At 31.7% G+C, this 15,719-nt stretch overlaps 2 protein-coding genes across 2 annotated transcripts; one reads left to right on the plus strand and one right to left on the minus strand.

The window, feature by feature from the left end:
• Positions 1-511: 511 nt before the first annotated feature.
• LOC121230260 (beta-galactosidase 5) lies at positions 512-4,938 on the minus strand. Its single transcript, XM_041114737.1, has 18 exons — positions 4,561-4,938; positions 4,364-4,459; positions 4,165-4,277; positions 4,003-4,069; positions 3,801-3,893; positions 3,141-3,284; positions 2,982-3,070; positions 2,799-2,904; positions 2,630-2,717; positions 2,440-2,558; positions 2,187-2,348; positions 1,923-2,101; positions 1,716-1,825; positions 1,532-1,641; positions 1,350-1,457; positions 1,151-1,264; positions 866-1,068; positions 512-781 (listed from the first exon to the last, which is right to left on the minus strand). The coding sequence occupies exons 1-18, from the start codon at positions 4,729-4,731 to the stop codon at positions 649-651; spliced, it is 2,205 nt and encodes a 734-aa protein (XP_040970671.1). The 5' UTR covers positions 4,732-4,938; the 3' UTR covers positions 512-648.
• A 4,911-nt stretch (positions 4,939-9,849) lies between these two features.
• LOC107935066 (jacalin-related lectin 3) lies at positions 9,850-14,821 on the plus strand. Its single transcript, XM_041114738.1, has 7 exons — positions 9,850-10,042; positions 10,119-10,328; positions 10,844-11,308; positions 11,570-11,806; positions 13,006-13,374; positions 13,472-13,690; positions 14,343-14,821. Exons 1-7 carry the CDS (start codon positions 10,040-10,042, stop codon positions 14,637-14,639), a joined length of 1,800 nt encoding a protein of 599 aa, XP_040970672.1. The 5' UTR covers positions 9,850-10,039; the 3' UTR covers positions 14,640-14,821.
• Positions 14,822-15,719: the final 898 nt, after the last annotated feature.

A 15,719-nucleotide genomic window follows, 5' to 3' on the forward strand; every position in this document is an offset into this window, starting at 1 on the left:
ATTTTTTATAAAATACATAAAAGTCAATTTAAATGATTAAACTCGTAAAGATTTAAACTTAAAGATATCAAATTTTAAAACCCGAACTTTAATACTTTAATCAACCCCTCATTTAATTTTAATATAACTTTTTTATAAATATATTTTACATTTTAAATGTATAATTCGAGATAAAAATTATGAAGACCCTTAATTAGGAATCAGATTGCATGAACCAATTAATCTTTATACATTAGATCGAAAAGTAAATTGATTTTTTTGTTAAAATTTTCATCTATTTATTCTGTTAAAAATTGACGTAGATGATGAAATAATCGAACAATAATACGTGGCGTGCCATATGTAATTCATACTAATATACAAGAACCGATTTTTATCAATGGAATAGTTGGGATGATTTTGAATTAATTCAAATCCCAATTGATCATTTTTAATTTTGTTTAGTACAAATTCGACACTCAAACTTTGGTAATTTCAGGTTGGGATTTTCAAATTGGAATTGGAATTGGAATTGATAAAGCAAGAATGATTCATTTCTTCAAAACATGCACTCTAAAAACATTGTTTAATAACATCTCTTCTAAAACAAACAAAAATGGCGCATTTAGACAATGAAACTGCAACATTTTCTACTTTCATACCTTTTCATCACTTATTATGATGGTGTCTATTTAAAACCGATCTCCTCACAAGCGAAATCTTCGATGCATCTCCGCCGAGTTCTTCAAACACTACCAACAAATTCTGTTTCGGTTTTAGCCACGTTCTCGGAACATGGTACCTAAAAATGTCAGAATCACATACCGAGATTAGAGTTGCATAAATTCAAGTTCCTAGGAAGCCAAGTAATTTCTCGAGAGTTTACCATCTTTGTGTTGGATGGCCGCAACCACTCTGGCACTTTGTAGGTCGGTACGTCCCCGAGTAACTACACTTACTGCACTCACCATTCCCGTACGCCATCCAATATCTTCCTACACTTTGCCCGTTGATCCATACTTGACCTTTTCCCATACTCCGCATATCCAAAGCCAATGGTTCGTTACCTGTTGGTGCATCAAAATATGCCTGCAACAATATCGAAGCTAATAGTTAAGTCGGGACACACCATCTAAATAATCCCAATCTCGGGTCCCTTCAGTTTTTCTACCTTGTACCAGGTCATTGACTGGCGACTCTGTGTGGCCAGTGAACCTTGGATCCATTCAACGGATGAGACTCCTTCCGGTGAGGCCAAATACATTGCTTCTCCTTTTAAACCAACCTGTTTGAGAGTATGGTTTTTATAAAGCATTATCGGAACCTGAAAATTTGTAGACGTTGCATGTTAAAGCAAGTAGTTATCGAACCTGGTACGACCATTTATGTGACGACAAATCTTTCTTTCCTTTGTCAAGGCTGTTCAAGTAAACACCTACGATTCCCGTTTTCCATGTCTCGAAATGCAGTCCAACATTCTTCAACACGAGCATAAATTTGTATTAGATGGTTGAATATGCATAGAGCTAAATATGGTAAAATAGCAACTAACCGGTAATCCAACAGCTACGCTGACAAGTGCGATATGATTTGTTCCAGCATGTAGGTTCACCGGCCCCGTAAATGTGAATCCTCGGTCTTTCCTAGTCCCGAATGCTGACCCTGTGATTTTTATCATATGACTTAGAAGACATATATCAAAATTTTTCAGTCACTGAGTAAATCAACAAATATACCTGAGAACTGTCCGTTGATGAAGACATGAAGGGCATGGCCAGCTGAATCTACATTGAGTGTTGGCTTTTTTCCTCCTCGTAGAAACGATTCCGATGGACTAATGTCAATGCTGGAATGAAAGTGCATACGAGATTTAATTGAGTTGTTATTTCAACAATTACGAAAAACGAAAAAAGAATTCGAGCATATAAAATGCAGTTCCGCACCTCGTTGTGTACCAAAGGTAGTCGCTTGTATCTCTGGTAACATTCATCTGCTCCAAGAGTCCCCGAGCCGTAATTCTTGAACTTTCCCCTAGAGAAGAAATGTCTTCATCGTAGGTCTCCCACGAGAACATCTTCGAGTTCGTTGGCAACATTTTGGTATGCGAAGTTTTAACCCCGACCTTGACATGCATCCGATAATTATATAAGTACTTCCATACGAAAATCATCAGATATAATGACAATAAGGCCTTAGGATTCACTTACTTTTGCAGTATTAAACACCGCGTTTCTACAATCGGGAAGGATACTAATAGACCAAGGAGGCAACTTGTAATGCCGATTATTGAAAATCACACTAACAGCAGATTTCATATCATAATTCGAGAGAAAAGCTGCACAACTTCCTTTCGAAGAAAATACATGAGCCTGAAAGACAAACATAATTAACATTACGAGTGTAAAGTTTTAATTAACACCAAATTCTCATATCACCTATGGATGACAAGAGATAGCATACTTGTTGAAAGGTTCCCAATGAAGTAACTGTAGGATCCGAGGAAACTAAAGCATGTTCGCATAGCTTAATAGCCTTATGAAGCTCCTTTAGATGACTGTATTTAGGCTGCCGGATTAATCCTAAACAACTCGAACTTGTAAGTACAAAGGATCTATGACAGCACAGCAACCAAATGAACTCAGTTCCTCACCGTATTCATCAATCGGAGCATCATAGTCATAACTGGTCGTAATAAACGGTCCACCAGCAGTCCGTCCAAAGTTGGTTCCTCCATGGTACTATCCAAAGCAAATAGAGCATAACCCGTAAGTAGTATGACTCATTTTCATTTGTAAACCGAAATGAGTACGTTAACTAACCATATAATAGTTAATAAACGTGCCGCCCTTTTGTATGAAGCGAGCAACTGCAAATGCTAAGTCTTGAACTGGGCGACGGTGAATTGGGCCACCAAATTCAGTAAACCTTCTCATTATCAAGAGCAAAAACATCGGTTAACAAACAGGCTTAACATTACATCCATCGAAAAAGAAAGTACTCACCAACCGCTCCAAGCCTCGGTCCACAACATAGGCTTGTAAGGTTTGTTCGGAGAGAACGCATCGCAGTAAAAGCCATTACACGTATTTATCTGCATTCAAGATAAATTCATCAGCCAAAAAATGGAAAATCCAGGAATGAGAGAGCACAAGACAGCTTACCACAGGGTCTGGTGCATCATCTTCCTTGCACATTACCCATGGAACTCCGCTATCTAATCCGACCGCCATTTTCGCAGCCCAATTAACATATCTATGACCAGCTGCTCCTAGTGCCTTACTCTCAGGACCATATTCATTCTCAATCTACAATACAGAAATACATATACATATACATATACATATACATATACATATATGAGTCAACATAGTAAGGCATTGATAAAAGTACCACACAGGCCACTGTCGTAAAAGTCAGATTGTATTTTGCCCCCTCTACTAAAAACTGTGCAAATTAGTCCTTGTGTATTAGATCAAAAACCAAACTGGTCCTTTTTGTTAAAAGTTTCATCCCTCTATATTCTTAAAAACTGTCTTGATTGATGAAATAATCAAACATAGACATGTGTTGTGTCACATATACTTCATGCTGAAGTACAAGACTAGTTTTTAATAATTTTTAACAGAAGGACTAGTTTTAACAGTAGAAATTAATGGAATTTTTAGCAAAAGGACTAGTTTGCTCTTTAATCTAACCTAAAGGGACTGATTTGTCCATTTTTTTAGTAAGGGGGGAAAATGCCATCTAACCTACAAGGAGTCATTCCCAATCTACGTATACATATACATGAGTCAACACGGTAAGGCATCTTAGTTTCAAACCTGAGAAAGGATAATGGGGCCACCATGTGAAGCAAAAAGCTTTTCATTCTTCATCATTTGGACAATTTTCTCTGTAAATCCTTGCATTGCTCTCTGCAAGGAAGGAAAAAAATGGAATTTTATTAAAAAAGCCATTAACTTAATGATTTTTTCCAATTTGATCCCTTTCTTCTTCAAATCTAAAAAAAAGTTAAATCTTTACCTTGAAGGGCTCATTGTCTGTTCTAAAGCTAATACCCGGAACATACTTTAACCAAACTGGAAATCCTCTGTATTAAAAAAAAAACAAACACAATCTTTAATCATAATCAAACATGCATGTACCTTAAAAAATGCTAAAAAAAAGGTTAAAAATAGTAAGTACCCAAAATTCCACTCTGCACAAACATAGGGACCAATTCGAAGATGAACATATAAACCCAATTTTTGCACTGTCTTGATGAACCGTACTAAATCATATCTGCCCTCGAAATTATACTGTACAATGGGGGGGAAGTGGAGTAAAAATCAAAACTTAAAAATAAAAGGCATAGTTTTTTGAGATCTAAAGACAAGTTTTTTACATTGCCTGGTGAAGGTTCATGGCCATTCCAAAAAACATATGTGTCTATAACATCCAAGCCACCATTTTTAGCCTTTTTTATAAGACTTTCCCACATCTACATTCACGAAAAAAAACCCAGAAATCAGTATTGTTTTTGAGGGGGGAAATGGAAAGAAAGAAAGAAAAATAAAGGGATGAAATTGAAAAGAGAATCACATCAGGGGTGCTTCTTGGATAATGAATGGAACCAGAGATGAGGATTCTTCTTTGTCCATTGATGACAATAGATTTCTTGTCATATGTAATGGTGCAGTGGATAAGATTGAAGCTCATAAACATGGCTGTGATGAAGAAAAATATGAACTTGGGAACTGAGATAGTTTCCATTTTCACTTCAATTTTGAAGAAAAAAAAAAAGAAAGCTTGAATTTTTGGTGAAAGAATGATGCTACTCTGTGATTAACAATCTAGCATTGTGTAGTTGGATCATGTTTTGTGAAATGTTATGACAGTCTGTTTTATGCTTTTTCAGCCAGAGAAGAAAATGGTACTATACACTGATAAGTGACAAGAAAGAAACAAAGCGGTAGCTTTAATGGAAGTAAATTTGTCTAAAAAAAAATTATTTAATCAATACATGATTACAACTTCATTTTTTTTTTCTGAAATTTCGGTATCTGGTAGATCAATTAAACCCCGATTATATCTGAAACTAAGTTAGATCAAATTTTTAAATGATAAAAATTCAATAAAAGTATTAGGTAAGTAATTGTATTAAGAGTTAAATTATATTTTATTTTTTTGTTATAAAAATAGTAAAATAGTCTCTCAATATTAGATTAAATAGTAAAATGATCCTTTTAAAAATTTCATCTATTTCTACTGTTAAAAGCTTGTTCATGTACGTCAACATAAGGTATAAGTGACAAGTCATATATAACTATTTAGTTATTCTGTTAGCTACACTAGTTCTTAACAATAGAATTATATGAAATTTTTAATAAAAAAGATTGATTTATTCTTTGTATACAAAAATTAATTTACTTATTTTTTAGTAAAAGAGATGAAAAACAACTTAACTCCTGATATAAAGAATTCCATAACAATTTTACTTAAAAACTCTTTCAATATTATTTTTTCATCTGAAATCAAACTTGAAAGCTTAGTAGTATTGCACTCTACAAATACGTGAAGAAAAATTTGATGGTTAAGTTTTGCTATTAATTTATGTGCTATGCATAAGTTCTGTATTCAGTTCCTATACTTTTATTAGGTATTTTTAGTCTATAACACTTTTACGAATTTTAAATTTTCAATCATAGCCAAATAATGATGGTTAGATTCATTAAATCCAGTTATACTATTTTCAAAATTTGAAGCGACAAATATAATAATATTACACATGTACTGTAATGTCGGATTACTATTTTCACATATTACTAAAAAAGCTAGTTCATAAATTTCATAACTATCATTTACGTCAAGATTAAAATTTTATGATTCAAAAAATATAGAAATTAAAATTAATCAATTTAAAAAATATGAACTAAATCTACAATTATACGCATGGTATTAGATTACAACTTTAACTAAACAAATTTAAATATTACAGTCCGAGTCAAGACCAAAATTTTAATTTTCGTAACCAAATCAAAAAAAAAATCACTAAAATTGAATAAATTAAATTACATAAACTAAATTCATAAGTTATGTATATAGAAAAATTTTACCAAATTTAATCGCATGTTACTCTAAAGTTTATATGTTATATTTTTAATATTATCCTAAAGACTGAATATTTAGAATTTGAAGCGAAGAATCACGAGAATTCATAGTTGTGATGTATACTAGTAGGACTAATAAATAAGACAAATTTTTGTATATATTATTACTATAGTTGAATCATGATGGATTGAACTTTGCACTTCAAGGTTCAATAGTATAATAAGAAAAAACATTACCTTGAAATTAGCATTTTCTTTATTATTTTTGCACATTGTATTCCTTTCAAGTTAAATTTCACATAAAATATTTGTAATAAATAGTCTCTCCTTAATATTTAATTAAGAAAATAATATGTTTTGGTGTAGTCGAATTCACATTTTTCTGCACTGATAATAGTATTGATACCAATTTAATTAAATTATAGATTTAATTTTTAAATGATATAAACTACATAATATAAAAAAGTAAAACAAAACATTATCGAGTTAAATTCAAACTCGATTAATATTTTAAATGAATCTAATAATTTTACTGAAATTCATTTTCTAAATCAAATATTATTCAAACTCTCTTAAATATGGAAAAAATTTAGACTTAAACTAATAATCCGAACTTTGAATAAATTACTTAAAACATAAGTAAGCATATGCATTAAGGCCAGCCTTAAATAAAGTTGGGAAGTAAACATAATCCTATGGCAATGGATGATTGTTAAAATGTGTGGAACACTTTTAAAGTAAACTCCCTTGTATTATTGGGACTTCTTTATGTGTTGTATAAGGAATTTATTAGATTAAAAAATTAAATAAATTTAAAGTTATATAGTGGAATTTTCTTTTGTATGATTATTTTTGTTAAAAGAATTGTATGATTGACTTTTTCCCCATTATTTTGCATGCAGGGGGTCCTCTTATTTTCTCATGTGCTTTCTTTCTTTTAATTATATGAAAAAAATATTTGATATATTGTTAATAGGATTTTTAAAATTTTATATGCATCGAAATGAGCTAATTATATTTATGAACTCGGATCAACACATTCATCTCACCTTGACAAAATCAACATTGGAACCATTAAATTTGAGTCAATTTAATCTGTTTAAATTTTACTTCGTTTAAGGTCAAATTTATTAGGAATATATTAGGAAACAATTATTTAAAATTCGAAATAATTTTAAATAAAAAATTATTTAAGCTGGAAACAATCAAATAGTAAAACAAAATAATGTGATAATTTTAAAATTAAAATTTCAGACAAATTTATTAGGAACTAATATATAAATCATGATTGTGATGGATGAGGCTTAACCACAATCTTCATTATTCTTATAATGGTTATTATCACTATGAAAAGTTGTCTAGAAACGATACGTGGAAAATATATTGAACTTGACGACGTTAACCCAAGTTTTTTTATTTGAAAATTTCAATCAATCATGCAATGCGATAATAATGATGAAAGAAAAAGTGATCTGAGAGAGGATGGGTGGTGTCGGTAGTAGGAATGATAACGAGTTAGATATATATTCGAATATAAAAAATTTAATTTTAAATTAATTGTTTATAAATTTATCGAATATCATAATCTAAATTTGTAATATTCAAATTCGATACTCAAATAAAAATTTACATTTGTTCTGAATTTGTAATGAACAATAAATTTAACTACAAAATTTAAATATAATTTAAAACCGTAATAAAAAATTAAATCAATCTAAATTATTATCCCTACATGGGATCCGCGGTTTTCTGATTTAGTGAATGTAATGATTGGGAAAATGTGCAGCGTTGATGCCCCGTTTGTTTGTCAAATTTAAGGCAAGTAATACTGTGCTGCTAGATCTCCGTCCCGTTTACGTCGGTGAAAGCAACATATTCGAGAAAATTTGTTCACTTTTGAAACTAACAAATATTTGCTTACAGCTTACCACAATTCTTGGATCACGTGAAGTAATGGTATAGTCTTATAGACTTAGACCCCCTCCTTTCCTCCATTATTAGGGATTTTCCCTTTTAGGGCCTTAGGTTAGTTAAAATTTTAATAGAGTCGAATTAACTTCAAATAATAAAAAATGATTGCTTTAAATTTGGCTAGAATTTTATCGAATGATATTGTAAAAATTCAACCTTCACTTTAAGAAATTTGAGCTATTTCAATTTGATTAAATTAAACTTGTTTATTCAATTTATATATACGAGTTTAGGTTTAAAATTATTTTAAAATTTGCACTAACATAATAGCTACATTGCACAATTAAGTCCACTCGAATTTACTATCTCCTATAATAATATTAATGTCAACTGAATTACTTTCAATTGGCCTAATTTTTTTAAAATTTAAATGACAATTTTTAAGTTTTAAGTGTGTATTAAAATAAAGTAATAATCTAATATTAAAAATATTTAAAGTTTGACTAGACTTACGAGCTTCTCGAGTTGAATATTAAAATATTTTGGAAAAATTTTCAATTTGCTTAATGTTATAATTTGTTGTCCTAATTGATGATGCAACATAGGTTAGAACATGGGAGTATAAGTAATAAATTCGAAAAGAGAGTAAGATAAAGAGATAAATTGACATACAATATTTGTTAATGTAGTTCGAATAATAATATTACTATACGAAACTTTACTTAGTGAATGATGTTATCTAACAATTAGTCTAGATCACTTATTGACTAAAACCCAATCTACCTTTACAAGTTACAACGTTAAATAATTGCAACCCCAATAATAAACCAAATTGTTACAATCATTGGTACCAATTTCTCACTTACAAGCAAAGATGAATGACTATTTGAATAAAAGTACTCGAAAATCACACATCTAAGTGCGAAAAGTAAAAAACAACATACTTCTCAATTCAAAAAATCAGATAACTCAACTCTAAATTTAAGTTGACTTTATTCATAAAAAATTCCTCTTTTAAATTCCGAATTCATGCCTTCCAACATCAATAAAAAAAATAATCCGATTTCATCTTTAATGAATATGGATAAAGTTACAAGCCATTTAGAAATACTTTCTCTCTCTTCAAATTCCACCAAATAATAAAAATAACATTTTAATATAATCAGTTTTATTTGTAACACGAATCAATAATCATTTATTGTTAAGTCATAAATACTAGCAAACTGAAACATACTTTAACTATCCTAAACTGATGTCCTAATTAATATTCGAACAAAGTATGGAGTTTTGGCCAATCGATTTGTCTCACATGTTAACTAACTTTCCAATATTGTTTAGTTGCCTTGAGGCTTAATGCCTTTAATTTATTGCTTGAACCTTGAAGTGCCATAATATGAGCCCAACAGGGGAAATATAATTGGATTGCAAAAATATTTTAGATTGAATTTAACAAAATTGGGCCTCAGCAAGTGGAATATATGAAAGGGTATTTGTCAAGATAATGTGAAATTAGGCAATAAATCCAAATTACCATACTAAAAATGTTCACAATGATGTTGAATATTTGCTTGATTCCACCTATTAAAAATTAGTTTAATTGGAATATAATTGTTATTGCAACGAACTCAAAAAATTCATTTTTTAAAAGAATTAAAATCAATAAACCGAATCGACCTAAATCAGTGGAATTTGATTTAATTTAATTAATTTTTAAATGTAGTTTTTGAGTTTTTAAAAACCAGAATACTGAGTAAATTTTTTCTCAAAATCTATTTGAACCGAACCAATATCACCGTAACTAAAAATCACACTTGAATAATCATCTACAGTTAGATCGTTTGAAAACTACATTTTGTTCCATATGAAAGCCATACAATTCAAATCAAATTGGATTCCCTTCATTTCTCTTTGCATTGATTCCCTACAAAGTGGAACACAGAATAAGCTTCTTCTTCATCACAATTTGAAAACTACATTTTTGTTTCATTAATATTTCAACTCAGAAACACCCATTTTTGTCACTCAAATACACCTGTTTTTGCCCCTTGCTCGAAGAATTAATGGTAACCATGAATTTCCTTTTACAATTCTATTAATTTTCAGCTTTAATTTAATTCTCCTACATGATCATGTTGCTAGAATCTTGACGGCGATCAAAAACCAGTTTTGTACGGTCCATGGGGAGGCCAAGGTGGATCATACTGGGACGATGGAGTGAACTTCACCATAAAACAATTGGTGATAGTTCATGGACTTGGAATTGACTCGATCCAAATCGAATACGATAATAAAGGGAACTCTATTTGGTCAAGAAAGCATGGAGGTGATGGAGGGTCTAAGATGGATAAGGTTAGCCTTTTGAATTAAATTCTGTTATTAACGCCTGTACTATGTATAAGTTATGGATTTAGTCCCTTAATTTTAATTTGGTCATTTTTGGTTACTGAATTTTTAGAATTTTAAAATTTTAGTCCTGACCAAATGGTAGCTATTAAATTTGTAAGTTAAGTTTTTTATTTTCAAAATTTGATGCATCAAACGTATTTTCACATGTGTAATGCTATGTCAGCTTGCTATTCCCATATGTTACTAAATAAAACAGTTAATAGATTTATTGACTGTTGTTTGCATTAAGATTGAAAATTTGAAAAATATAGTGGCTAATAATGATCTAGTTGTAGAATATGGGCTAAATCTACAACTATACATGATACAAGACTAATATAAGAATTTAACCAAACAAATTTAACTGCAACCGTTTGGTCAGGACTAAAACTTTCAAAATTCAAAAAGTACAAGGTCTAATAGTAAAATTTGACCTTAGAAACCTATACTTATTTTTGTGATTTTTGAATTTGTTTTAGGTAAAACTTGATTACCCAAATGAGTTTCTTACATCAATCCATGGATACTATGGTAACCTTAATGAAAGGGGACCTATTATGGTTAGGTCACTCACTTTACAAAGCAATAGGAAAGTTTATGGACCCTATGGTGTTGAACAAGGGACATGTTTTTCAATGAATAGGGGGAAGATTGTTGGGTTCCATGGTAGGTCTGGTTGGTATTTGGATGCAATTGGGGTTTATTCAATGCCTATGTTGAAAATGAATCATTCGAAGACTATTGTTCATGCACAAAGTTTTGCTGGTAATGGAGGTGAGAGAGATGGGTTTTCAGTGATACAAGGAAGTGTTGGAGAAAGCTATGATATTGTTTTAGCTGTTAGACAAAGGGATTTGATAGGGAATTCATTGCCAAGGGAGCTATCTAGGCGAGGCTCTAGGAGTTGTACCGATGATTCTAGTGATGGAGAAACCAAAGGCAAGGTAAGAATTAAAACTCGACTTGGTTAAATTAGATTTGAATATGATTCAATTTGAACTTGTTTAATTCAAATTAAAAATGATTTGAACTCACAATGACTTGAATTTTGAATTTGGGTTCGAGTGACTCAAACTTTTCGATCTAGATTGACTCAAATAGAAACCAACCCGACCTCTTCAATTCACGGGTCTAAACTCTACTTTTGATATCCCGTTTATATTATATGCATGATACAATTTCTTCTTCTTTCTTGCATGTTTAAGGTTTCATTTCAGACACCTGAGAAGCTGCCATCGAACGTACCGGAAGGAGTGATAACTTATGGACCATGGGGTGGCAATGGTGGAACCAAATTTGATGATGGAACCTATACCGGTGTAAGGCAAATTACTTTATCACGCAATGTTGGAATTGTATCAATAAAGGTTTGCTATGACCGCAATGGACAAGCACATTGGGGAAGCAAACATGGAGGCACCGGAGGTTTCAAAACTGAAAGGGTGAGTCTAGCTTCTCTTGTAGAATTCAAATCAATATTCAGAAATGAAGATTACAATGAGTTCAAAAGACCGATAAACTCGAGCCCCGAAATAAATTTAATTTCCGTGCTCCTTGACGTTTTTTGGTTTCCTACTGTTTGTAGTGTTGTTGGAATCGAACTAGACCTGTCGATATATCAATCTAGACAACAAAATTGAATCAGCCTTTGAGCGTATGGCTCAGGATTGGTAAAAAAAGGATAGTCAAGACAAAAATTTAGCAATTTAAACACTTGAATTGGTTTATAATTTTTTTAATTGTTTTAGGCTGATTATTGAACCAATTGAACTGAAAATTGATAGTTTGACTAATTCGACCATCAATCTGATATTCAAAATATTGATTATCTAGATACCTGTCAACCCAGTGTTTTAGTAAACTCTTTTGTTCCTCTCTATAAAACACTTCTCCCATATATTACACATTTCTCAAGGTTTTAAGGCTTAATTAAAAAACTAGCACCTAAATTATATTGCTTTTCTCATTTAGACACTTAAAGTTTGTTTTTTCAAAAGTGGTACATAAAGTATTAAATCAGTCTTAATTTACTCAAAAAATATTATATTCAATAAGAATGTGTAATCTGTAACGTTAATGTGTAATCTGTCACGTTCTTATTGGTTGGTATCATGTTTTGGAATAAAATGAGACAAAATTAATAGTTTAAGTATCACCTTTGATTTTAAAAAACTTTAGGCACCGAAGTGGAAAAAGTATAATTTGAGGACCAATTTTGTATTTAAGTCAAACTCTAAAAGTTAATACCTATTTTATGTTTTCAAAGCCTATACTTAATCACTAATTAATCTTCAATCAATACGGTTATACTAGAATACAAACTAATTGTCAAACTAATTGTTGGTAGACTCTGGTATTACCTTACTCAGAAGAGTTAAAAGATTGTTGCACTCTGAAGGTCAGTAGGATATTAAGCCTGTTCCTAGCGAGTGTAACTTAATTGCAGATCAATTGGCGAAGATTAGTCTCTCTTGGCAGACTTCCCTCTTGATATTTGAAGTACCTCTCCTGATGTGGAGGTTACGGCTATTCAACAAGGCAAAGCTTTTAGAGTCTCTTAGAAGTTTTTAACCTGTAATTTTGTTTCTGTTTTTTACCCAAAAAAAATTGGATAAATATTTAATGGTTCCATTATCCACAGATAATGTTTGATTATCCGTCAGAAATTTTGACGCACGTAACGGGAACGTTCGGACCATTAATGTACATAGGGCCTAATGTGATCAAGTCACTTACATTCTACACCAACAAAGGAAAGCATGGACCATATGGAGATGAACAAGGACCCTCTTTCTCCAACAAAATCAATGAAGGCAAGATTGTTGGATTCCATGGCAAAGAGGGTTTATTCTTAGATGCGTTTGGCGTGCACGTCATGGAAGCTAAAGTACCACCACCAAAGCCACCATTGTCCCAAGCAATCATCCAAGGTGAAAGGACTATAGCCGAGATTGATAATTCTCCGTGGTCGAACAAACTAGTGCTAGCGAAGCGAGGACCGATTGAAGAGGTATTTTGTTTTCAGTGATGTGTTGTTACCAGATTCACTGATAGCGCGTAAAATTATATACTTACTAATGTATATGATTTGGATTGAATATTTTTAGGTTGCTTGTAGTGTGGTGAAAGAACCAGCACCTTGTGGACCTGGACCTTGGGGAGGAGATGGAGGACGACCATGGGATGATGGAGTATATTCTGGGATTAAACAAATTTATATAACGAAATCTGATGCTATTTGCTCAATTCAGGTTGAGTATGATCGGAATGGACAATCAGTTTGGTCTGTGAAACATGGAGGTCATGATGGAACTACCACAAATCGGGTAATTAAACTTTAATTCACTCTCAGCCTAGTCTGATTTGGTCATAAAAAGTTTACAATCCGAACTAGTCTAACCCAAACATAAAAAATGACCAGAACTTTAGAATAACCCAAACACGAAATGATCTAAGCCTGAAATGGTACAAACCCAAAATGACATGAACCCAAAATGACATGTGCAAGTAACAAAAAATAACCCGACCTAAAAACTTCAATTGATAAACTTGAATGACGAACCCAAAATTATCCAAACTAGGTTAACCCGAACTCAAAATGGTTCAAACTAGAAACAACTCGAACTTTTAAACTCAAATTGACCTAAACTTGAACCTAACTTGAACCTGAAATAATCTAAATTTGAAACTATACAAACCGGAACAAGTAATTCAAAATGGCCTATACTTAAAGTGACCAGAACCCAAAATAATCTGAATCCATAAAGACTCATGGAGAAAAACTCGAGCTTTAAACCCAAATGACTTTGACTTGAAATAATAAAAAGAAAATAAATCAAAAGACCCGAACCAAGGTGACTCGAAACTTAAAATGATCTGGATCTGAACCAATTTGAGCTCGAAATAACCCAAACAACTCAGCTGGCAAGTCTACTAAGCTGGTCTTTTTTAACAGACCAAAACCTTGATTTTTTGCAGGTGAAATTGGATGATCCGCACGAGGTACTGAATTGCATATCCGGCTATTATGGCACCATTAACAATGACGAGCAGCTCAAAGTTGTAAAGTCATTAACGTTTAACACCAGCAGAGGCAAGTATGGTCCATTTGGTGAGGAGAAAGGGACGTATTTCACTTCAACCATAACAGAGGGAAAGGTAGTGGGGTTCCATGGGAGGAGCAGCTCTTATTTGGATGCCATTGGTGTTCATATGCAGCATTGGCTAGGAAATCCAAGAACAACTAAAAGGTCTCTCTTCAAATTTTTCAGTTGAATTGTAATCTATATGGGTGTTTTTTTGTACACTGATTAAGATAATATTGGTAGGCAAATGACCATGGATTATTGTTGGTTTTGCTTAGGTGGGATTTAATATTTGTAATAATTGTTAAATAATGCCTACAACTACTTATAATCGATCTCCAACCTTTAAATAAAAGGATAAAAGTGCTTCAACGTGCTTGAACTCAAATCCTCCTATTCTGACAACAATACCAATGCCAACCAAGCTAAGACTTAGTCAGCTAGTCTTTGTATTTAATTTGACATAATTTGAATATTATATTTTTATAATATTATTAGTTAGCTCAAATAGCTCACACTATTAAATTTTGATACAACTCACACACCACTGGTAGTAGTAAATCACTGTCAACATAATAGGCTACGCTCTTACGATTCGAACTCAAACAATTCCTGAGGAAGGTGAATACCTGACCAATGACAACATATTGAGGTTCTTTGATTAAAATATTGATTTATATAATTTTTTTAAGAAAACTCTTTCAGCACAAAAAATAATCCATGTCAACATACCTTAAAGGGATAAATTAATATTTAGCCCTTAAACTTAGCAGCTTTCTCAATTTGGTCCATGAATTTGGATTTTTTAAGGTATAATGATGTGGCACTTTGAGATTGTGTCATATCATCACCTTTTTTAATTAAAAAAATATTATAATTTACTTATAATTTTTAAATATTTTTTTATTTTTAGATTTTATATAATTTTTTAAATTTTCAGGTGATGACGTGGTATAATCTCAAAGTGTCACATTATTGCTCTTAAAAGTAATCCAAGTTCAGAGACCAAATTGATTTTTTTATCAAGTTTCGAGACTAAGTGGAGCAAAAAAAAGTTCAGGGATCAAGTTAAAAAAAATTATCAAATTTAGGGATTAAATATTGCTTTATCTCTAATTTCAAATAGGTTTTTGAAAGAAAAATTGTGTCAACATTTTAACTGAAATAATTTATCATGTTGATTAGTTGAATTAACTAATGACATTATAAAAATAGAGAGACCCAATTATATCAAATTAAAATATATAGACTATATCCTAAATTTGAGCAT

Source organism: Gossypium hirsutum, chromosome A06 (genome assembly GCF_007990345.1).
Source record: "Gossypium hirsutum isolate 1008001.06 chromosome A06, Gossypium_hirsutum_v2.1, whole genome shotgun sequence".
Classification (NCBI taxonomy): domain Eukaryota; kingdom Viridiplantae; phylum Streptophyta; class Magnoliopsida; order Malvales; family Malvaceae; genus Gossypium; species Gossypium hirsutum.